The 23,655-nt window shown below is 51.3% G+C and overlaps 2 protein-coding genes across 3 annotated transcripts; one reads left to right on the forward strand and one right to left on the reverse strand.

Moving 5' to 3' along the window:
* The first annotated feature begins 229 nt into the window (after nt 1–229).
* On the forward strand, nt 230–22,434 carry ACP4 (acid phosphatase 4). Of its 2 annotated transcripts, XM_078062775.1 has the most exons (11): nt 230–499; nt 17,790–17,890; nt 18,255–18,359; nt 18,432–18,518; nt 19,339–19,485; nt 19,781–19,879; nt 19,985–20,080; nt 20,851–20,983; nt 21,065–21,147; nt 21,640–21,737; nt 21,956–22,434. In XM_078062775.1, the coding sequence occupies exons 1-11, from the start codon at nt 493–495 to the stop codon at nt 22,326–22,328; spliced, it is 1,329 nt and encodes a 442-aa protein (XP_077918901.1). In that variant the 5' UTR covers nt 230–492; the 3' UTR covers nt 22,329–22,434. The 2 variants fall into 2 exon arrangements, with proteins under 2 accessions (XP_077918901.1, XP_077918900.1); XM_078062774.1 differs by lacking the exons at nt 230–499; nt 17,790–17,890 and adding an exon at nt 18,073–18,183 and having other exon boundaries at nt 21,613–21,737.
* Nucleotides 16,076–22,657, reverse strand: LOC118543229 (uncharacterized). Its single transcript, XM_078062777.1, has 4 exons — nt 22,418–22,657; nt 16,445–16,513; nt 16,296–16,355; nt 16,076–16,174 (listed from the first exon to the last, which is right to left on the reverse strand). Exons 1-4 carry the CDS (start codon nt 22,655–22,657, stop codon nt 16,163–16,165), a joined length of 381 nt encoding a protein of 126 aa, XP_077918903.1. The 3' UTR covers nt 16,076–16,162.
* Between the last annotated feature and the right edge of the window lie 998 nt (nt 22,658–23,655).

A 23,655-nucleotide genomic window follows, 5' to 3' on the forward strand; every position in this document is an offset into this window, starting at 1 on the left:
GGGAGGGGAGTGGAGGGCATTTTGCAAGGACTGTTTAAGCATCATCAGCTCCCCTGTACGCTGCATTCTGGTGTGATTTCCTGACTCAGTTCTGTTCGTAGGGATCCTGCTCCCCTCACCTCCGAGAAGCCCTCCCAGGCCTGCCAAAGACCAGCGTTTGCCAATGCCCCCGCCCTAACTCTGCGGAGCACCTGCGGTTTGAGAGCTCGGAGTCGCAGACCAGATAAGGTCTCAGCAGCTGCCTGGGATCGATGCATGAAGAGATTCCAGGGCGGTGGTGGAGGAAGGGCCCAACGCCTGAGATGACCCAGCGGAGGAAGAACCCAGCCGGCGCCGGTTTGCCAAGACTACAAGTCCCAAGAGTCCGAGCGGCAGGCCCTCTACCTTCTTCTCAGAACCACGTTTCCCAGAACCATCGGGAACCTCGCGCAAGTCCCCTCGAAGTCCCGCCCCCTCCTCCCACGTGAGGCTCGCTTACATTTCGCAGAAAGCATGACAGGTAGGAACTTGGCCCTCTCCAATCAGAGCTCACACCACTTCTCCCCGGGCCTCGCCCCAAGGTGCTTTGGGAAATGTAGTCCCGTCACGAGTCAGCGGGAAGAAAAATCCGAAGTCGAAGTCTTAACATTCATTTAGGCTTAGACTATACCCAGTGCTCAGACCTTTCCAAGAGTTTTTTAAAAATACGGGTGAATTTCCACGGATAATTGTATATTGATAATGAGCGTCTTTTATTTATTTTTAAAGATTTTATTTATTTATTTGACAGGGAGAGAGAGAGCACAAGTAGGCAGAAAGGCAGGCAGAGGGAGAGGGAGAGGGAGAGGGAGAGGCAGGCTCCCCCTGAGCAGGGGTCCGGACGTGGGGCTCGATCCCAGGACCCTGGGAACTTGAGCGGAAGGCAGCCGCTTAACCAACTGAGCCACCCAGGTGCCCCGATAATAAGTGTCTTTTAAAACATAAGTGCAAAAAATAAAATAAAATAAAACATAAGTGCGTAGAAAATAAGAGAATGCGTAGAAAATGGTTAAGAAATAGTTCTCAAAATTTGAGTATCTTGAATATGTACTGAATTACAACATAAAATATGTTATAAAAATTCTTCCTTGGCCTCGAAAAAAAATTTCTAAATATTGGTCCAAACTAATTTAGTTTCTTTAAAAAAAAAACACATACACACACCTTTTTGTTTGGAAATAAGCTCAAGCTTACAGATAACCTGCCCAAATACAAATAGTATCTACCCAGATTTATCTATTGTTAACAATTCACTCCATTGCTTTGGCTTTATCATTATTTATCTATCCATCCACCCATCCATCCATTCATCACCCACCCACCCATCCTAACCCAATTACCAGGAATAAATTAAAGTCAGGTTTACTGACCAATTGCAGGGAAGGAGACCACATCCCAAAAGAGAAGCTGTGATCAACTTACAGGATTTGGGGGAAGAGAAGAATTTGGTGAAATTTAAGTGAAACTGGTTTGGTAGCTTCAGAGCAAAGTAGGGATGTGTATAAATGAGTCAACAGTTACGGACTGCAAAGTGGACTCAGGATCCTGTTTCCTTGGAAACTACAAAGTTAAGATAAACGTGGCATGCTATGCCCAGAAACTCTATATAAAGCTCTGCATCAGGGCTGGAAATTGAGGCTCCTTGTTTGTGTCAAAGTGACGTAGATCTTTCGGGAAGAGTGGGCTAAATTTCATTCTTATGGGTATACTTTCAAACAACAAAGTTTCGAAAGCCTATGATTTTAGAGAACAAACTTTCTCAGTAAGATAACAGTAGTTGCTCACAAAGGGGGTGGTTAGGACCCTTTACAGCTGCCGCATATCCCTGGGAGAAATGCTTCCTGTTAACTCCGCAGCTGGCCTTATCTGTGTTTATAGATAGATGGTGGGCAGATTTTTACAGTCCGAGCTAGTTTTTGTTTCTCAATACATGCGTATATTTTCTGAAGCATGTGTTAGTTGCACACATCATCGCCCTTTACCCCTGAATACTTCAGTGTGTATTTCCTAGGAACAGAGATACTCTCTTACTTATCCACGGTAATCAACCTCAATAAACGTAACATGCACTTAATTCTTTTTATCTAATCTCCTGGTGGTCTCTCAGTTTCATCAGTGGGCTCAGATGCTCTCTCTCACAGGACTTTTGCCAGTTCAGGATCTAGTCTGGGCTCAGGTATTGCGTTTTGTTGTCATGTCTCCTTGAATCTGGAACATTTCCATATTTATGATATTGACATTTTGGAAGAACAACCCCCACCTTTTTTCTTTTTTAAATAGAAGTTCCTCACTTGAGTTTGCCTGACGTTTCCTCATGATGATTCAATTCGGGTTAACATTCTCCACCAGAATATACGAGGTGAGGTGTGTCCTTCCTCCTTATGGCCAGTTGAGGGAAGCGCGCAGAGCATAGAATGATTTCTTTTGTTTTAGGTCATGTTTCTGTCCTCAGTGGTTCACTTTGAACGTGACCCCTCCTGGCTTCGACAGGCTTTTCTGTGCCAGCCCCGTGTTCTTTATTCATTCATTTGAACAACCTCTCCTCTGCTCTAGCCCCAAGCTACCAAGTCCTCCTAAAATGCCAGCTTCTGTCATTCCAGCAGCAAGTTGCTTTTTTCCAAAGCACAGGTGGTTGTGTGAGCCGAGCCAGATGGTGTGTGAGCTTGGGTTTTGCAAGTTCCGGCAGGAGGCAAGTAACCTTCCCTTCTCAGTCTATTTCCACCTACTCCAAACGCAACTGGACTTCGGGTTCTGACCCTGAGCCGTGACGGCTCCTGGCAGCCTTCCGGGCAGGGAGCCAGAGCTGGGGTGGATTTGGAGGACAGAGGTGGCAGGAAGTAGAACACCAGCTCTGCCTTCAAAACAGTCTTTTGGGCAATTTTGTAATAGTGGGTACCTGTAAAGTAATATATGTGTAAGGACCGAGGTATAAGGAGACCACCCGTTAATTCACCGCTCGATTTAATACTAGGACGTTGTTATTTACTACTCTTTCCTTGTGCTGTCCTCATGCCCAGCAGTAACCACTGTCCCGAATCATGTTTATCCTTCCTCAATTTCCATGGTTACTTTAGCACATAGGTAGCACATAGGTGTCCCTGAACAATTTCATTTTGCTTGTTTTTGAGCTTTGTAGCAATGACACAGAGCTGCCATAACAAAGTACCCAAGACAGGGTAGCTCAAACAACAGAAATTTTATTTCTCACAGTTCTGGAAGCTAGAAGTTGAAGATGCACGTGTCAGCAGGTTGGTTCCTTCTGAGGCTTCTCTCCTTGGCTTGCAGACGGCTGCCTCTTCTCTGTGTCCTCACATGGTCTTTGTCTGTGCTCAGGCGTTCCTGGTGTCTCTCTGTGTGTCCAAATGTCCTCTATAAGGACACCAATCAGCTTGGATTAGGGCCCACTCTAAGGGCTTCATTTTAAAGACCTTATTTCAAAATACAGTCACATTCTAAGGTACTGGGGTTAGGGCTTCGACACATGAATCCATAGAGAGGGGCAAAATCTAGCCCATTACCGTATCTTACTATATGTAGCTAGCTTTTTTTTCTTTAAGATTTTATTTTTTAATCTCTACGCTCAGCGTGGGGTTCAAACTTAGAACCCCTAGCGCCCCATTTTCTTTTCTTTTTTTTCTTAAGAGTAGTTTTAGGTTGACAACAAGGTTGAGAGGAAGGGGGGCACCTGGCTGGCTCAGGTGGTTAAGCGTCTGCCTTCGGCTCAGGTCATGATCTCAGGGTCCTGGGATCAAGCCCTGTGGGGGCAGGCTTCCTGCTCAGCGGGAAGTCGACTTCTCCCTCTCCCTCTCCCTCTGTGATCTCTCTTAAATAAATAAATAAAACATTTTAAAAAAATGTTGAGAGGAAGGTAGGGAGATTTCCCATATACCCCTCACTCCCACACATGCATAGCCTCCCCCGTCATCAACATCCCCCACTGGAATGGCTACATTTGCCACGATTGATGAATCTACACATCATCACCTCTCAAAGTTTACCTGAATATTCATTCTTAGTGGTGTACATTCAGTGGGTTTGGACAGATGTATAATGACATGTCTCCACCATTATAGTATCATACAGTCGCTTAAGAAATTCTTCCCTGCCCCCAGGGGTGAAAGATAATTCTCTTTCATTCTTAAAGTTTTCCTTTCCACACGAAAGTCTTCAATCCACCTGAAGTTGATTTTGTGAGGTGTGATGTAGAAATCCAATTTCACTTTTTCCCCTAAGGATAACCAGTGATTTCAACAGCATTTGTTAAATAGTTACCTTTTCCTGATTCTCTGTGTTCCCTGCCCCATCGTATTTTAGTATTTGTGGGTCTTTTATGGGGCTCTCTGTGCTGCACGTTGGTTAATTCATTTAAACCTGCCTCAAGACCATCCTGTCTCAATGACTACTGCTTTGTATAACATTTCATTACAACTTTGTATAAACCCACGTAGCAATTAGAAAAAGAAGTAACACTCCCTAACTCATTTTATGAGGTTACTACAATGTTAATACAAAAAAAAAAAAAAAAAAAAAGTCAAAGACAGGGGCACCCGGCTGGCTCAATCAGTGGAGTGTGCAACTCTTGATCTTGGGGTTGTGGGTTCGAGTCCCACATTGGGTGTAGAGATTACTTAAAAAAATAAAATCTGAAAAAAATAAAATCTGAAAAAAATCAAGAACAGCATAAACAAGGAAAACCACAGTCTATTTCTCTCATGAATAAAAAAAAAATCCTAAATAAAATATTACCATCTGATTTCATCAATTCATTAATTCTCCACATTCATGGGTTAACAGAGGAAAACCAGATGACAATCTCCACAGATGGAGGAAAAGCATTTGATAAAAAGTTGATCCAACAAATAGTTTTTTCTATAATGAGCAATCTAATGGAAACAGTGGGAAAATAAGCAATAAAGCAAATCCACAGAAACAGGAGCAAAACAAGTGACAAAAAAAAGGGAGGGGGCAGAAATCAATGAAATGAAGGGGGGAGAAAAGTCTAACAAAACAAGAAGTTATCTTGATTTTTGAAAAAGTTACTGAGATCAATTGACTTTTGGCCAAACCGAATAAGAAAAAAAGAGAGGGGCTACAAATGAAATACAGACCATGAAGTGAATAGTTATAGCTAGGACTGAGATATAAAAAGTAATTAGGGGCACCTGGCTGGCTCAGTTGGTGGAGCATGGAACTCTTGGTGTCGGGGTCACAAGTTCAAGCCCATGGTGTGTAGACTTTGCTTAAAAATAAATGAATAAACTTAAAAAAAAGTAATTAGATGGTACATGACCAACTATGAGCCAACATTTATTTATTTTTATTTTTTATTTTTTATTTTTTTTAAGATTTTATTTATTTATTTGACAGAGAGAGACACAGCGAGAGAGGGAACACAAGCAGGGGGAGTGGCAGAGGGAGAAGCAGGCTTCCCGCCAAGCAGGGAGCCTGATGTGGGGCTCAATCCCAGGACCATGAGACCATGACCTGAGCCGAAGGCAGACGCTTAACGACTGAGCCACCCAGGCGCCCCTATGAGCCAACATTTAAAAACATAGATGAGGGGCGCCTGGGTGGCTCAGTTGGTTAAGCGACTGCCTTCCGCTCAGGTCATGATCCTGGAGTCCTGGGATCGAGTCCCACATCGGGCTCCCTGCTCAGTGGGGAGTCTGCTTCTCCCTCTGACCCTCCTCCCTCTCATGCTCTCTGTCTTTCATTCTCTCTCAAATAAATAAATAAAAAAAAATCTTTAAAAACATAGATGAAATGGTTAAATTACTAGAAAAATATAAAATGCCAAAAATTATGCAAAAATCAAGAACTTGAGTAAACCAGTAAGTACTGAAATATACAAAGTTATAGTCAAAGATTTCCATTCTCTCTCTCTCTCAAAAAAAACCCCAGGGGCACAGATGGTCTTCTAGGTGACTGATATCAAATATTCAAGAAATGCTTAATTTTTATCTTATACACATTATTCCGGAAAATAGAAATCATGTGGAATCTGTCTAGTTCATTTTTGGAAGCTAATTCAGCGCTGGTTCTAAAACCAGATAAGGAACATGTACAAGAAAAGAAAATTATAGGTCCATTTCATTTGTGAACGTGGGTGCAAAAATCCTACATCGCATAATAGCCTACTAAATCCAAAACTGTATCATAATTCATCATGATCAGGTAGGATTTATCACTAATTAGCAAGGGTCGTTCAAAATTAAAAAAAAAAAATTCTTTCAGTGTAATTCACTAGCAGACCAAGGAAGAAAATGTAATGATTTCTATCAACGTGGAGAAATAATTTGATAAGGTTTTATATCTATTTATGATTGAAAATTAAACACTTAGTAAACTAGGAGAAAAAAAGATATTTTCTTAACTTTATAAAGCTTCCAGCAAATACCATAAAAATTTTGGATGCCTTCCTTCTAAGAGCAAGAATGACATTAGAATATCCTCATCATGGCTGTTGCTTAATACAGTACTGTATATAAATCCTGATTAATGGTTATTTAAAAAGCTATAGGAACAAGTAAGAGATATCAGCAAGGTCCTGAATTACAAGATTAACCTACTCGGGCGCCTGGCTGGCTTAGTCGGTGGAGCGCAAGACTCTTGATCTCTCAGAGTTGTGAGTTTGAGCCCCACATTGGGTGTAGAGATTACTTAAAAAAATAAAACGTCTTTAAAAAGTCAAACGAAAAACTCCAAGATTAACCTACAAAAATCAATTCCATTTCTCTACACCGACAACAGACAAACATGAAATGTAATTAAAAATACCATTCACCATCCCTCTGAAATATCTAGAAATCATCTAGGAACTAACACATAAAAGAAAATTAAGATTCTGGGGATAAGACTTTAATGAAGGACCCAAAGATGATCAGAATAAAAGTAAAGACACTTCTACTTGGATTATTTTAAAGTTTTTTTTAAAAGACTTTATTTATTTATTTGAGAGAGAGAGAGTAAGAGAGCACAAGCAGGGGAGAGGGAGAAGCAGGCTCCCCACCCAGCAGGGAGCCCGACGTGGGGCTTGATCCCAGGACCCCAGGATCATGACCTGAGCCGAAGGCAGACGTTTAACCAACTGAGCCACCAGGTGCCCCTATTTTAAAGTTTTTTTGAGATTCACATACCATACAATTCATACAACTAAAGTGGACAATTCAATGGTTCTTGGTACATTCAGATATGAGCAACCATCACCACGGTCAATTTTAGAACATTTTCACCATCACAAACAAACAAACAAACAAATAGACACCAAACCTGTACCTTTCAGCAATTTTCTTATCACTTCATCCACTTCCAGTCCCAAGAAACCAAGAATCTATTTTCTGACTTTACAGATTTTCCCGTTATGGATATTTCAGATGAATGGAATCATATAAATGGGTCGTCTTTTGTGATTGGCTTCTTGCGCTTAGTGTGATGGTCTCAAGTTTCATCTGGGTTGTGGCATGGATGAGTACCTCATTCTTTCTTATGGCCAAATAACATTTCATTGTATGGATATGTTGCGTTTGGTTTATCATTCATCAGTTGATGGGGATATGTCGACTGTTTCCACCTTTAATGCTGCTATAAATATTCATGTCCAAGTTTTTGTGTGGTTGTGTGTTTTCATTTCTCTTGGATATCTATCTAGGAGGGGGAATTGCTGGATCTCATGGTAACTCTGTTTGACGTTTTTGAACTGCCAGCCTGTTTCCCACAGTGAGCTCCCTCCAGCAGTGTGTGAGGGTTCCAGTTTCTCCTCATCCTTGCCAACACTTGTTATTATCTGACTTTTTAATTTTAGCTGTTCTCGGGGATGCGAAGTGATACCTACACCCTTGTGATTTTGATTTGCATTTCTTTGATGACTAATGATGCCAATATTTTCATGTGCTTTTTTTGGCCATTTGTGTATCTCCTTTGGGAAACATCTATTCAGATCTCTTGTCCATTCAAAAATGGTGTGACTTGTATTTTTGATATTGAGTTGTAAGAGTTCTTCACATATTTAATTGTTTTTTTTGGTTGTTGCTTTGGGGCTTACCATATACATTTTAATTGATTGGAATCAGGTTCCTATTTACACTAGCTTAATTCCAGTGAGATAGAGAATTGCTACTCCTATAGAGCTCTATTCTCTTTTCTCTCTTTCTGTGGTATTATTGTCATACATAATAATATTACAAAGCCAACAATAATTATTATTACTACTTTACCATCCATAGTCATTTCCTTAGCTTTCCTCTACCACCTTCTTTGTGTTGATATTGGCAAATATTTTACATCTCTATATGTTATAGGCCAATGATACATTATATGTATATTATTTTATACAATTGATTTTAAAATCAGTTAAGAGAATAATGGGGAAAAACTATGCATTAATACTGTCTTTTAAAATTACATAATTAGGACGCCTGGGTAGCTCAGATGGTTAGGCGTCTGCCTTCCCCTCAGGTCATGATCCCAGGGTCCTGGGATCGAGTCCTGCATCAGGCTCCCTGCTCAGCAGGGAGTCTGCTTCTCCCTCTCTCTCTGCTCTTCCTTCCCGCTCGTCACTTTCTCTCTCTCTCTCTCAGGTAAATAAAAAAATATATATTTTAAAAAATAAAATAAAATAAAATTACATAATTACCAGGGCACCTGGTTGGCTTAGTTGGTGGAGACTGTGACTCTGGATCTCGGGGTTGTGATTTTGAGCCTCATGTTGGGTGTAGAGATTACTAAAAATAAAATCTTTAGAAAATAAAATAAGGGGTGCCTGGGTGGCTCAGTTGTTAAGCATCTGCCTTCAACTCAGGTCATGATCCCAGGGTCCTGGGATCGAGCCCCACATCAGGCTCCCTGCTCAGCGGGAAACCTGCTTCTCCCTCCTCCACTCTCCGTGCTTGTGTTCCCTCTCTCGCTGTGTCTCTCTCTGTCAAATAAATAAATAAAATCTTTAATAAAATAAAATAAAATAAAATAATTACCTTAACTAGTTTTCCCTGTGGATTTGCATGACCATCTGGAATTACTTTGCCTTCTGCCTGAAGAACTTCCTGTAGTATTTCTTGTAAGGCAGGTCTGCTAGCAACAGATTCTCTCAGTTTTTGTTTATCTAGGAATGTCTTTATTTTACCTTCACTTTTGAAAGATAGCTTTGCTGGCTATAAGATTCTTGGTTGCCACTGTTATTCTTTGAGCACTTTGAGGGGCGCCTGACTGGCTCAGTGAGTAGAGCACGTGACTCTTGATCTCCGGGTTGTGAGTTTGAGCCCCACATTGGGTGTAGAGATTACTTAAAAAAATAAAACCTTGGGGCGCCTGGGTGGCTCAGTCGGTTAAGTGTGGACTCTTGGTTTCAGCTCAGGTCATGATCTCAGGGTCCTGGGATTGAGCCCTGCATTGGGCTCTATGCTCAGCACAGAGTCTACTGAAGTTTCTTTCTCCCTCTCCACCGCCACCCTAGCCCGGCTCATGTGCGCTCTCTCTCTCTTAAATAAAGAAATACATCTTAAAAATAAAATAAAATCTTTAAACAACAAAAAGAAAGATTTTTCTCCATGTCTTTATTCTTCCTAGGGGACTGGCAGGGTCAGAGGACGTGTAGTGAGTTGTGTTGCTAGATGGTGCCATAGGGCACCCAGCGGGGCATTTCCCATGCTTCCTCAGGGCGACCACGTCGTCACTGTCTTCCACCTCCCCCCGCCCCAGAACAGAGGGATCCCTATGAAGTTTTAAATTTGTATTGATTTTCTAATGAATGCGGTTAAGTAGTCTTTCAGGAGACTCTGGTTTTAGAGCCGGCTTGAGCTTTTTCCTCAGGGAGATGGTGGTCTTTGGTTGGGAAGAGCCCTGCATGGTTGGTAGGGTGGGTTTGAGACCCAGAGGGAGCACAGCTTCTTGGCATGGCCAAGGGAAGGAATCAGCATTTCCTTGGACAGCCTCCATGAGAGAGGCTTGTGGAGGATGCCCTAAGGCTCGGATTTTAGGGACTGAAAATCTCTCTTTAATAAAATTTCTGTGAGAACCCAAGAAGGCGATTCACACCTTTATTCATCAAATAAGGGCAGTTCACAGGTCTTGATGATGTCCTGTGCACCAGGTCCTGTCCAGAGCTTTATAAACATATGGACACCCCAAATCGGCATCTCGACCCTACCAGAGTGGTATTACGATTATGCCTATTCTACCACAGATGAGGAAGCTGGAGGGTCAGAGAGGTAAGGTCACATAGCGAGTAAGTGGCAGTCAGGGCTTGCAAAGACTGACTCTACTAATCCATTCAGTCATGATTATTGAGAGCCGGTGAGCTGAACGGCATGGTTCTAGGCTCTAGAGAGAGGTGAAGGAGATCCCTACTTTGGAGAGGGACATTCAAGGGAGAGGGCCTGACATTTGAGGGGAGGGGGCTAACATTCCAAAGGGGGGAACTGACATCCCAGAAGGAGGCGCCAACATCCCAGTGGGAGGGTCTGACATTCTGGGGGAGGAGCTTATGTCCCAAGGGGAGGGGCCGACATCCCTTATCCTCCAGAGCCTACAGCCTCCTCCTCACAATACTCTGTCCCTTCAAGTATTGACTGAGCCCACGGTACAAATAAATCTCTGCCATCCTCTGGAATCCCTGACCAGAACAGGGCCTCTGCCCTCACGGAGTTCACAGCCTAGGGAAGACAGTCCTGAACAGGAAGATCCTGCAGAAAGATATTTACCTCCCAGGCAGGAGGGAGGCAATTACTCGCTCTTAATCACTACCTCTGTTTCTCTCAGCAAGGAGAGAGGGGAGGCGGCGCCCCCAATCTGGCCTGGTTTGAGATGTTCCCAGCCGTGGGAGACAGACAGACTGTCATCAAATGTCGGGAAATAGCTGTCATGAGACTCCTCACCCCCTGACACTTGACACCTTTCCCTTCCCGGCGCCTGAAGCCTTCGTTCCGTGGCTGCAAAGTCATAGGTACTGTTTCTGTTGACTGAGCACCGAATGCTTCCTAATCCTCACGCATCCCTGCTGGGGTAGAGGCTGAATTGCTCGGGGTCCCAGTCAGGGTCAGGATGTCAGGGTCCGGGTCCAAGCTCAGCATGGTGGTGGGAGTCTGGAGCCCACGCCCTTCCCGATACACACGATCAGCTGTGCTATGGTCTCCTGGCTCCCATTCTTGTCCGCGTGGAATCAGATGAAGAGGGGGACAAGGTGACAGCCTTACACCTTTGTCTGTTTCATTCACTTCTGTGTCCTTCGCTCCTGAGATGCGGTCTGTCGTGAATGACGTGCTGTCCCACCCTCTGGGGCTCGCACTGACCGAGACCTGGGCTTACGCAGTGTTAATGATTCATTTCTTTGAAAATGGGGACTTCCCATGTGCCTCCTCCTGTGGTGGGTGATGCTGGGGACCCCAGAGGAGTCAGACCAGGACCCTGATCTCAAAGAGCCTGCAGGCTGGCCACAGAGATGGATTTAGTCAGTGAGCTATCAAGTTGGTTACGGCTGTGACAGAACAGGGACCAGTTGTAAGGGGTGGGGTGGGAGCTTGAGAGATGGAGTTGAGGGCTTTCATGGGCCCTGGTGGAAGGCCAGGCTGAGGGGCACTGGGGAGCCATGGGAGGTGTGTGAGCAGGGGAGGGGTCAACACTGAATGTAGAGAAGTCCCTCTGGGGTTCCCTGGGGGATGGAGAGAGGCCAGGAGAATGTGGGCATGGGGGTCCTGGGGGAGAGGAGAAGGCCTGAGTAGGGGCCAGGTCATAGAGATGGAGGGGAGAGAGTGGAGGGAAGGAGAGGCTAGTAGTGGTCTCTGATCCAGCACACCCTCCCTTGCCTCACCTCCCAGTCTGGCAGAGCATGGCTCCCACTCCCTCCTCTTTAAACAGACACTAACCCCCCACCCTGTTTCCCACAGCCTGGCCACGCCCTCCAGGCTTCTCCTGCAGCCATCCTGGGTCCAGAGCCCCCCTTCTTCCTGCTGCCTGCCCTCAACTCCCTACCCCCTGTCCTTCTGGAGGCAAACTCATTGACCTAGAAACTGTGTGACCCTCAGAGCACCTCCATTTGCTGGTCTGTAAAATGGCTGCTATAACCAATACCACACGAATTTATCGTGCAGTTCTGGGGGTCCTAAATGGGGGTCACTGAGTTCAGGAAGAGAGTCCATTTCCTTTCCTTCTCTAGCTTCTAGAGGTTGCCCTGTTTGGTGGCTCGTGGGCCTTCGTGCATCTTCAAAGCCAGCAGGGTCGGTCTCTCGGCCCCTCGCTCTTCTGCCTTCCTCTCCTACTTCCCAGTGACGGTGTGGGCCCACCTGGACAATCCAGGGTCCTCTCCCCATTTTGACAAACAGCCTTAATTCCATCTGTGACCTTACTACCCTTTGCCACGGAATGGAACGTAGGCCCGGGTCCCGGGGATTACGGCGTGGACATCTTTGGGGCCAGTGATCTGGGGGGCTGGCCCTTCTACCAGGATGCCTGCATCCCCTGCACTGAGTCAGCTGGTGTCTGGCTTTGGGGTGCTGCTGGGGGCGCTGAGCACCTTTCACAGCCGGGTGAGGGCCAGGGCAGGACTGATTGGGGAGGCCCCAGCTGCTGGGGGTGCCGTGGGCCATAGGGGGGCATGTTTCCCTGCTGGGCCCCCTTCCACCTGCTGCTTCTGCTGGGGCTGGTGGGGAGATGGGAGAGCCCAGGCTGGACATGGTGGAGGTGTGGGTGCTGCTCAGACCACTGGAGCTCACCCTGGGTGGGGGAGGGGGGATGGGCAGTGGCTGTTCCAACCCTCTGCAGCCCCCCCTACCCCGGGGGCCAGGCCTCCAGGCAGTGGCTGTGCCAGGCCCTCTGGTTCTGCCAAGGGAGAGAGTCTGCGACGGACACGGACACGGATGAGAGGCCCAGCCATCCCGGGAGGACCTGAAGGGAGACAGTATGGGGGAGCATGGAGGGTGAGGGAGGTCCTATCTCCTCCGACTCTGGAGAATATGAGGTGTGGAAATTCAGTAAGAGATGGATAGGAGAATGGGGAGGCAGAGCGAGAGAGGTGGAGAGAGAGGGATAGAGAGGCAGAGAGAAGGACAGGGGTGGGGGGAGACAGAGACGGGGTCAGGGGAGATACAGAAGACCCTGAGAGAGTGGGACAGAGACCCCAAGAGACCCTGCGGGGCAGGGACACAGAGACCCCAAGAAATGGGGTGAAATGGAAGGAGAGGGGGAGGGGATGCATGCAGGTGCATGGGACTGCATAGACACGGGCAGCTGATGGCAGCCAAGGCAGGGAGGGGAGGTGAGAAGCAGGTCAGGCTGCTGGGAGGGATCAAGTGGAAGAGGAGACAGAAAAAGATATGGAGACAAAGACCCAGTGAGAGGCAGAAACATGAAGAGCTCTAGCGAAAGACCGAAATAGCATCGGAATCAGTCTGAAGGAGAGCGCTCGGGGGAGACAGACGGACAGGGAGACAGACACCATGGAGAGAGGGCCAGAGGGCCGTGGGCCTGCATGTAAAGGCGGGACTGTGGACATAGCAGAGGAATTTGGGAATGAGAGTGACCACCCATCTTGATTATCCTGGGACCGAGTGCTTCCTGGGATCCGGGGCTTTGGGGGCTCGAACTGGAAAGTCCGATGCCTTGGTTCCCTAGGTGGAACGGGGCAGCCCTGGGCCAGGGGCTTTTCTGGTTCAGCAGGTCGTTGGTTATCATTCACTTCCCTCCCATCCCTCCCATCTTCTCTGCTGCCCTGGGAAATGCGCCTCCCCCCCACCCTTCCATTGCCCCTGCTCTGGGAAGAAACTACTTTGTCTGCTTTCTTTGGTTTTCAAACTCCCAAATGTTTCTAAACTAAAGGTTAAATTTTGCTCCACGTTCTGAGTCTTTTGATGTATCCACGGAGCTGCCTCAGATATAAATGCACTAAGCTCCAAGGAGGGGGGGCGGGGAATCCATCTCTTCTTGTCTTCAGAAAACACATTACAGAGATGCCTCTGACCCTGGCCGCACATCAGAATCTCTGGGGGAGCTTTTAAAATCCAATCGATGTCCAGGCCCCATCCCCAGGCGTCCTGGTTTAAGTGGTCCAGGGTGGAGCTGGGCTCTGGGAGTTTCAAAAGCTCCCCAGGGATCCCCAGGGGCAGCGGGCTGAGCCCCATCCCTCCGAAGTGCCTGTGGTTGTGGAAATGCAACCTTAATAGCTCCCAGGGGACCCAGAACCCCAGCACTAAGTGGTTGAAAACCCTGGAGCGGGGGAGGGGGTCATGCAAAGACCGACTTCTTTGTCTATATTTGGTTGTTCTACAAGCATTGACAGCCAAGACCCAAGCTGGGGGTCCCTTAGGAGTCAGATCTTATTCTGTGCACCCCACTCTTAAGCTCCCGGTCACAGCCTGGAAGGATGGGAGGGGAGAGCAGGCAGCCACACTGGGAGCAGGAGGGGTTTTAGGAAGTCTTCTAGAGGAAGCCGACACAGAGCAGAACGGAGGCGGGAAAGGGTACTCCAGGCAGAGAGCTCAGCATGTATATGCAAAGATACTGGGGAGTGGCATTTTTTACTATCTCTGAGTTATATGTGGTTAAGGATATACGGGGGGGGGGGGGGGGGGGGGCCTGTGCGTAGGATGTAGGTGAGATGGAAAAAAAAGAAAGGAAAAGAAAAGAATAAAAACCAGAGGGAGTCAGGTCGTACACAGCCTCCAAGGCCAGGCTGAGGGGCTGGGACTCTGGGGGAGGGGGCGGGGACACGACCTGAGGGCCACAGGAAGGCTGCAAGCAGGGAGGGACAGGGTCAGCTCTGGTTGTAGAAGGACCTCTGTGAGAGCTGGAGGAGAGAGGAAACAAGGCGAAGGTCCAGGGAGAGAGAAACCCTGGGAGCGGGGCAGGAAGGTCTCCGAATTCTGGTTTGCGAAGCCAAATTCCCTCCCAGAGCCGGGCGGACTAACTTCTAGCTGGGAAAATGGTCCAACACCTCCCCCGTGTGGTTACTCATAGTTTTGCAATCAGGGCCTCTAAATCAGGACGCTTTTGAGAATTAAAGAGGACGCTGTTACCAATGATGTTGGAAGAACTGGCCCAAAGTGTTTGCAATCCGCGAGACAAAATCGTAGTGAAGCTATAAATCCGTTCCTAATTAAAATTTGCTAGGCCTTTCCTGGGAAACCCAGGATGTTCGGTCACCCTATTCAGGAGCTGCCTTTTCAGATGTTGAGTCGAAATGAAATTGTTCATCCGATGAGAAGGTGGATGAAGCTCAACCAAAGGCTGGGGTGTCACCCAGGGCATTCCATCTACTGGGGGTGAGGTCAGGGAGTGGTGAGGAGGAGGTTAGTGAGGGAGCTGGTAACAGACTGTCTGTCTTCCATGGGAAAGGGCATTGACAGTGGGTATTGAAGGTTGAATAGGAGTTTTCTAAGAAAAGAGAAAGATGTGTTGATAGAATATAACAATGAAGATGATAACTACAGACTTTTTGCAGCTGACAAATTCCATCGTGTCTTTGATCTCAAGTTTTTCTGGCTGTAGCCACCTGGTCCCACTGAACAAAGATTTTCACCTTTGTCAGACTGAGAAGAAAACCAGGGTTCAGAGAGAAGGAATATATCTGAAGTACACAGCAGTCTGTGTTGATACCAGGTGAATCAGCCCTGCTCTCTCTCCCCTCTGTGCTATTTTATTTTTAAAGATTTTATTTATTTGAGAGAGAGAGAGAGAGAGCACGAGCAGAGGGGAGGGGCAGAGGGAGAGAGAGAAGCAGACTCCCCTCTGAGCAGGCAGCCTGTTGTGTTGTGGGACTCCATCCCAGGACCTTAGGATCCTGACCTGAGCCAAAGGTAGATGCTTAACCGACTGAGCCACCCAGGCGCTGCTCCCCTCTGTGCCTTTGCACCCAGAATTCCAATGTCCTTCCTCCTCTCTAACTGCTCCTGAAAGACTCCTACTCATCCCTCAAAACCCAGCTCCCTGTCTCAAACCAGAGACTCCAGGCCGCTAGCCCCTCCTTTGTCAGACCCAGGAGACTGGACACCTGGCCCCTCCTCCCTCTGATTCGGAGACCTGTCCCTCAAACAGAGTCGGGGAGGCTGTGCACCAGCCAGGATGGAATGGGATGTGCTGATTCAGTCCATTTATTCGGTCTCAGAGGCCAGAGGCATGATCCAGGGCAGAATGCTTTTGGATTAGGTGTCCCTGTGTCTTCTCATTGCTGAGCCTAAGGGAAGAAGACACAGAGATACACAGAGGCATGGGAGAGGAGGAGAGGCTAAGTGGATAAAATGGGGGCCCAAAAAGACAGAGATTCAGCCCGCCACCCCTACCCTCTTCCCACTCACCTTGTTGAAGAAGTAGATGGAGGCAAGGATGGTGAATACAGCCATGGCCAGGGTTACATTCTGGGGGGAGCAGTCAGAGGTCAGGGCCCACTCCCTGCCCTCCCTCCCTCCCTTCCCTCCCTCCCTCCCCCTGCCAGACCCCTCCTCACTTCCTGAAAGTTCATGGCCATGGTCTTGAACTCCGTGCTTGCTTGGTCTCCTTCTTCCTTTCCTGGACTCTGAACCAGAGAGGACAGATCAGCCACTAGAACCTAAAAGGGGTTGCCTGGGAGACCAGAATGGTGGCCGTGGTGACGAGAGAAGGGCCTTCTGGGTAGAGGGGCACACGGGGCAGATGCTTGAGGGAGAGGGGGACTGGGATGCAGAATGTTACATGCAGTATCTGAACTTGGGAGTGGGACATTTGAGATTGCAGAATCCAGATCTCCAACACTATGCTGAGGAGTTTGGTCCCCCCATCCCACCCCAGGGTGCTGGGAAGCCATGGGAGGCTGAGAATAGGGGTGGCCCCGAGTCGGCTCTGGGCGCGTCGGTGTCTTGGAGCAGGGAGGAGGCTGGAAGCCGGGAGGTGGCCCCGGGGGAAACAGACACAAGGTTGAGAGGAACCGCAGCTGGACTGGGGACTCCAATGAGTCTTGTCACCCGTGCTGGGGGTGGGGGCGGCGGCACCTACCTGTGGACCACAGGCACAGGGACAGCGCCAGAGACTCCAACCGCCCCCGCCCCGGGGGTCCCTGACTTTCACGCCACCAGCCTTCCCTCTAGCATTACAGGCATCCGACTCTTTTTGTCCTTTCCGCCTTTAGAACTAACTTCTCGGTTTACCAGAAACACAGAGGCTAAAGAAACAAGTACCGTCGAAGGTCATTATCCACGGGTCCCATTTTTGCGAATTCACCTCCTCGCTAAATTCTCTGTAATCCCAAAATGCATACCCGTTGCCCTCTTGCGGGCATTCGTGGACATGCGCAGAACGATTAAAATTTTGAGTTGCTGGATGCACACGTGTTCCCAGCTGAGGTTCTGACGAGGTGACACTCTGCCCTTTGAACTCATTAATCCTCAAAGCAGCTCTCTGAGATTGCACTCGTTCCCATTTTATGGATTTGATGAGTGAGGAGGCACAGAGAGTTGCGGTAACTTGCCCACAGTTGCACGGCTTGTAAACGGTGACGTTAGGAGTTTGAACCCAGCCCACCCAAATCCAGGGTCTGGGTGTTCAACCACTGGGCCGTGCTGGCTGGGGCCAGATGTGGGTGGCGCCGGAAGGTGACATCTCCAGGAAGCCCAAGAGAGCTTCAAAGAACTCCAACATTTAAGGGGTGAGAATAGAAAAAGACAGACTTGGGGTGTGGGGAGAGAGGAGAAAGTAGAGAAAGTGTCTAGAATGTGGGGCTGGGTGGGGGTGGGGGTCTCTTTGTCTCCTTTTGCACCCAGGTTAAGGGCCCCTGGTTCAAATCCCAGCTTTGCCACTCACTGCCTGTGTTCCCTCAGGCAAATTATGGAACCCGCCGTGCCTCAGTTTCCCCATCTGCACGATGGGGACGGTGAGAACCGTATCAACCCCTGCCAGAGGAACAGTGAAGATAAAACAGGTTACTCCACTGGCTAATCCAAGGCTGGCAAAGGCCCTGGGGGAGGCGGATCCCAGGAGGCCACCTTGGCTCCCGGGGTAGGCATGCCCGGACCTGCTTCTCCGGGGCTGCTGAGGCAGGGGTAATGGGCAGGTGGGGCTGCGGCGCAGACAGCGGGCTGAGCTCAGTGTCTGGGCTGTGTGGACATGGACGGGCCAGGGTTTTGGGGCCTCCCCGCTGGACTTCTGCTCCTGCTCCTGCTGCCGCCGCCACCCCGGGCCCTGGCCGAAGGACCCCTGGTGTTTGTGGCTGTGGTGAGGTGTCCCCTGCCCTGGCCTGGCCCCCGTCCTCTCCCCAGCCTGCCCTGACCTGGTCCCGTCCCCAGGTGTTCCGCCACGGCGACCGGGCCCCACTGGCCTCCTACCCCACCGACCCACACAAGGAGGCCGTCACCACCCTGTGGCCAAGAGGCCTGGGCCAGCTGACTGGGGTGAGAAGCCAGGGTGTGGGTGAGGAGTGGGCGGGCTGGGGCGGGGTCTGCTGAGGCTTTCTCTGTCCTCAGGAGGGGGTCCGCCAGCAGCTGGAGCTGGGACGCTTCCTGAGGAGCCGCTACGAGGCCTTTCTGAGCCCGCAATACCGGCGGGAGGAGGTACAGCTAACAAGATGACCCTCGCCTGGCCTCCTGACCTCTCACCTCTGACCCCCACTGCCTCCCAACACTCGCTGCGGGCCTCCACCTCCGCCTTAGACCCCCAGTAACCTGACCTGCACCCCGTATCTGATCCCTGACCTCCAAACCATCAACTAACTCACGCTGACCTCTGACCCCATCTCAACTCGAGTCCCATGCTTCACCTCTGACCTCGGGGCGCCATCCACTCTGACTTTATTTTCTGGCCTCCACTTCTGTCTTCTGACGCCCACCAACTCCAACCAGACCTTCTGCACTCTGGTTTCTGACTCCAAAACTTGACTTTGACCCTCACTGGTTCACTTTGCCCTCCTGAGCTCCAGTCTTTGATCTCTACCCTTTATCAAATCTGAATCCTCTTTCCTACGTCCTCCTGTGTCTTTTGACTTCCTCCAATTAGGATCATTCCTCCTGACCTCCGACCTCTGATGCCTGATAGACATGTACTGAATTCTGGTCCCGTGTCCTTCCACCTTCCTTCTAAACTTGGACTCCAACAGTTCGGAACTCAAGCAGTTCTGATCTTCCTTTCCAGTGACACAACTGACCCCTTTAATCCCACATGTTCACCCAAATTCTGACCTCCATCCCCACTGCTCAATGACCTTGACCTCTGACCCTCGATCCCACCTTCCAACGCTGAAGACCAGACACTCCACCTCACTCTGGGTTCTGACTCCCAGCACCTGACCTTCGACCCCGGACTGAACCTGAAGCTTTTGGTTCGCTGCTGCCGCCGCGGGCCTCTGAGCCGACACTGGTCTCCCCGCCCCGGCAGGTGTATGTTCGAAGTACTGACTTTGACCGCACGCTGGAGAGTGCTCAGGCCAACCTTGCAGGGCTGTTCCCCGAGGCCGCCCCGGGGCGCCCAGAGGCTGCCTGGAGGCCCATCCCTGTGCACACGGTGCCCGTCACCGAGGACAAGGTCAGGAGGCTGGAGAGGAGCAGGGGGTGGGAGGGATGGAGAGAGACCGAGACCCCTAGGTGGAGGGAGCCCGTGGCTGGGAGAGGCTGTGCGGGCTGGGAGCCGTGAGACCGGCCCTGCGTCAGAGCTGTCCGGCTTGGGTGAGCCGCCATCCCCGTGCTGTGCAGCCAGATTTGGGAGGGACCACATATTTTGAAGAGAGAGATTTGGACGAGGGCTCCACAGCCCCAACTCCCCGCACTGTGACCCTGGGGTCCCAGTCACGCGGTCCTCCCTGAGCCTCAGTTTCTCCCAGCTGCTGAGGTTCCCCACGCGCAGCTGTCCCCGATACCATGAGCTGCTGCGAGAGGCCACGGAGGCTGCCGAGTACCAGACTGCGCTGGAGGGCTGGACAGTGAGCGGGGCCGGCGGGGCTGCCCGCGGAAGGGCGTGGGGGGGGCGTGGGGGGCAGGGAGGGGTGAGGAGGCCCATCAGACTCACCCAGCCCCGGTGCATCCAGGACTTCCTGACTCACCTGGAGAACTACACGGGGCTGTCGTTGGTCGGAGAGCCGCTCCGCAGGGCGTGGAAGGTTCTAGACACACTGATGTGCCAGGTGAGCCCCCGCCCCACCCACCCAACCCAGTGATTAAGGGCACCTGGATTCAAATCCCAGCTTTGCTGCTCACTACCTGTGTTCCCTCAGGCAAGTCACTTAACCCTTGGTGCCTCAGTTTGCCCATCTGCACAGTGGGGATAGCAAAACCCATACCAACACCCTTTGGGGTTTCTATGAAGATCAAAACGGGTTAATCCACGCGATGTGCTTAGAGCAGTGCCTGGCACGCAGTGAGGTCTGCAGGAAGGCTTGAGGCTACATGTTTGTCATTCCTCCTCTGTTAGTTCTCCTGTGGGAAAAGGTCCCAAACCCAAAAACTGAGGAGCCGGAGCTGACCTGAACCGGCGTGATGCTCTTCAGATAGATAGTCTTTGCTTACCCCATTCCATGAGAATTATCCTAGTTGCACGGTGGGAATAGCAGTGTGTGTGATTAAGAGGGCTGCCCAGCCCCCACTGGATGTGTTCTGAGGGAGATGGTATTGCCACCACGGGAACCTTCTAGATTCCAAAACATCTGAAGTTTGAAACACCTCTGGCTCTGTGCGTGAGGGCTCCTGGGTTGTGGGGTGATGGTCATTATTATTAATTAATGATTGCTCTTGGCCATGACTTCTGGACCAGACCCAGCCCATGAGGGGTTCGGAAGAGGGGTGGGAGAGAGGACTGCAGCTCAGGGGGACAGCACAGGCACTGGGAAGGCCTGAGGGGACGTGACGAGCTCAGGATATCCCAGTCACTTTGTCTTCTCTCCCTGTCTCTCTCCAGCAAGCCCATGGTCTTCCCCTCCCATCCTGGGCCTCCCCGAATGTCCTACGGACACTAGCCCAGATCTCAGCTTTGGATATTGGGGCCCACGTGGGTCCACCCCGGGCAGCCGAGAAGGCCCAGCTGACAGGGGGTGAGGTGTGGGGCTGGGAGGCTGGGTGGCCAAAGCACCTTCCTCTGGGGGATTCTCAGCACTCTGTTCTTGCCCTCTCAGGGATCCTGCTGGATGCCATCCTTGCCAACTTCTCTCGGGTCCAGCGCCTGGGGCTGCCCCTCAAGATGGTTATGTACTCAGCTGTGAGTCTTTGGGAAGGGAGGCAGTGCCACGTGGGCACAGGGATGAGGGGGATGGCAGATGGCGATGTGGGTGCGGAAGAGCTGGTGGGTGGTCTCAATGGAACTTCAGCCCACTGCCCTGGGTAATTCATATCTCCAAACCATACTCTCAGACCATATCACTAGAGGTACGCAGTCTGGAAGGAGGGAGGTGATGGTGTTACAAGAGAATTTAGCTCTTCTGGAAGGACAAGCTGTTTAACTGAGCTGCCCGATCATATTTTTGCATCTATTTGACCACTGTTCATTAAAGGATTCCCTGTAACTGGTGGAACTGCCTCCAGGATGAGCCGATTTGGGGGGGGGCGGTTAGTTCTAAGAGATCTGGGAGACATCTGGGAGGAAGCCAGATGTACAAATCTAGAGTTCAGGAGAGAGGAGACATCGAGAGAGGAGCCGTGTCTCAGCCCTGGGACCCACCTGCAGCACGACAGCACCCTGCTGGCCCTCCAGGGAGCCCTGGGTCTCTATGATGGGCACACCCCACCGTATGCTGCCTGCCTGGGCTTTGAATTCCGGAGGCGCCTCGGGGACCCGGACGAAGATGCAGGGTAAGGAGGGGGTGGCACCCGGGATGGGCAGGACAGAACGGTCTCAAGAAGAGAGATGGGGTTCCAGGTGGAGGGGGATTTGTGTGGGATGGCGCGAGGAGGGTGACAGGTAGGACTCAGGAGCCCAGTGTCTCCATTCAGCTACTCCTCTCCAGATTTAAGTCAGTGGCGGGGGGAGCCGAGGGGCCCGGGCGCCACCACCTCCTGTCTTCCTCCAGGAACGTCACCATCTCCCTTTTCTACCGCAACGACTCCACAGGCCCGCCCCTGCCCCTCAGCCTTCCCGGGTGCCCAGGCGCCTGCCCGCTAGGCCGCTTCCTCCAGCTCACTGCCCCGGCCCGGCCTCCGGCTCACGGGGTCCCCTGCCACGGCCCCCCTGAGCCTGCCACCCCTGCAGGTGACGGCCACTGGCACTGGGGTGGGAGTGTGGGGGGGCGCCGGTCCCGAGACTCACACTCCCGTGTTCTCCCCGCAGCCACTGTGGTGCCCCTGCTGGCCGGGGCCGTGGTAGTGCTGGGGGTGCTCAGCACGGGGCTGGGCCTGCTGGCCTGGAGACCCAGCTGCCTGCGGGCCTGGGGGGGCCCCGTGTGAGCTGGGAGCCCGGGCACACCGCCGCCCCACAGCTGGCACTGCGTCCCAACACGTCTGCTCCCCCCGCTGCTTTGGCTTCTGTGACTTACTGTGTGCGCCCGTTCTGGGGAACCGAGGGGGCGCTCCCTGGCGGGAAGCTGCAGGCATCGTGCGCGCTCCTGCGGGTCGGCATCCGTGTGCACACGGGCATGCGTTAAGGGCGGCTTGTGGACACGTACGTGGCACGCGTGTGCATACACGCGTGCTTCCTGGGTTCTGCGCACACGGGTGCACGCAGGCTGCCGGCACATACGTGCACGCGCCCACCTGACCCATCTCCGTGTACTCATGCACAGCTCTGCACACGCACGGGGGCACGTGGCACGTCAGTACCCGTGGGGACATGCGTCCGTAGGCACAGCACACGTGGTGCGCGCACCTGCTCAGGGAGCCCCTCCACGGGTCACACGCTCCGTGGAGACCTGACTCCAGGCCCCGCGCAGGCTCAGTGCCGTAGACCGGCGTCACCTTCTTCTCCCTCCTCCGGGTGCGGGGGGGTGGGGCAGGCCCGCCGTGTACAGGGACAGCGCTCGCCAAGTGCCGGGCCCGGAGCCACGGCAAAGCCGGAGGCGGGCTCCGAGCGACCGGCCTCTGGGCCCCCACCGCGTCTGGCAGAGCCCGGACGCCCACCTCCTCAGACCCCACAGCCCCTGCCGTGAGGCTCCCGGACGCCGGCAGCGCTGGAACACGGCTCAGGGCTCCCAGCAGGGCCCGGGCTCCGACGCGCTCGGGGGTGGGCTGCGGCTGCCACGCGGCCTTTTAAATGAAGTCAAGTGGGGAACTGAGGTCCCAGCTGCACTGGCCGCAGTTCAAGGACTCTGGTCACACACGGCTGGCGGCTGCCGCGCGGCTCGGACGGTAGATGGGGCCCCTGTCACCGAGAGCACAGCTCGGGCAGCACCGAAGACTAAGGAAAGCCACCGCACACCTGCTGATAAAAACAGCAGGCTCTGTTCGCGCTGTTCCTGCACTTAAGTGCTCATCCCAGGAGGGGAGGTGCCCCCTCCCCACCGCTTACCAAGCACTGAATGGCCCAAACCTGGGCACTGACGGTCACGCCTAGGTCATCAGCTGCATGTACGGACACGGCACTACGATCGGGGGAGGCCGGGGTGCAGCTGCCCAACAGGATGGGGTAGCGGGAGGTGACCAGACTTACAGACAGAAGCTACTCGTAGCCACCACATCCCCAAACTTCCACCTGCGGGGAGCAAGGTGCCAGGGCCCTCGGACAGGGGCCAGCAGCCCTGTCTGCACAGCTCAGAAAAGCTTGGGACCTCCCTCCTTC

The sequence above is a fragment of the Halichoerus grypus genome, chromosome 15, assembly GCF_964656455.1.
Source record: "Halichoerus grypus chromosome 15, mHalGry1.hap1.1, whole genome shotgun sequence".
Classification (NCBI taxonomy): domain Eukaryota; kingdom Metazoa; phylum Chordata; class Mammalia; order Carnivora; family Phocidae; genus Halichoerus; species Halichoerus grypus.

Bases quoted from the DNA above. Each gene is read 5' to 3' on its own strand.
- ACP4 (XM_078062774.1), top strand. From the start codon at position 18,076: ATGGACGGGCCAGGGTTTTGGGGCCTCCCCGCTGGACTTCTGCTCCTG. The intron at 18,360-18,431 runs GTGAGAAGCCAG...CTCTGTCCTCAG, and splicing joins GCCTGGGCCAGCTGACTGGG to GAGGGGGTCCGCCAGCAGCT. The intron at 18,519-19,338 runs GTACAGCTAACA...CCGCCCCGGCAG, and splicing joins CGCAATACCGGCGGGAGGAG to GTGTATGTTCGAAGTACTGA.
- LOC118543229 (XM_078062777.1), bottom strand. From the start codon at position 22,657: ATGAGTACACGGAGATGGGTCAGGTGGGCGCGTGCACGTATGTGCCGG. The intron at 16,514-22,417 runs GTAAGTCACAGA...TCTCTGGTTCAG, and splicing joins CCCCAGAACGGGCGCACACA to AGTCCAGGAAAGGAAGAAGG. The intron at 16,356-16,444 runs GTGAGGAGGGGT...TGCTCCCCCCAG, and splicing joins TGGCCATGAACTTTCAGGAA to AATGTAACCCTGGCCATGGC.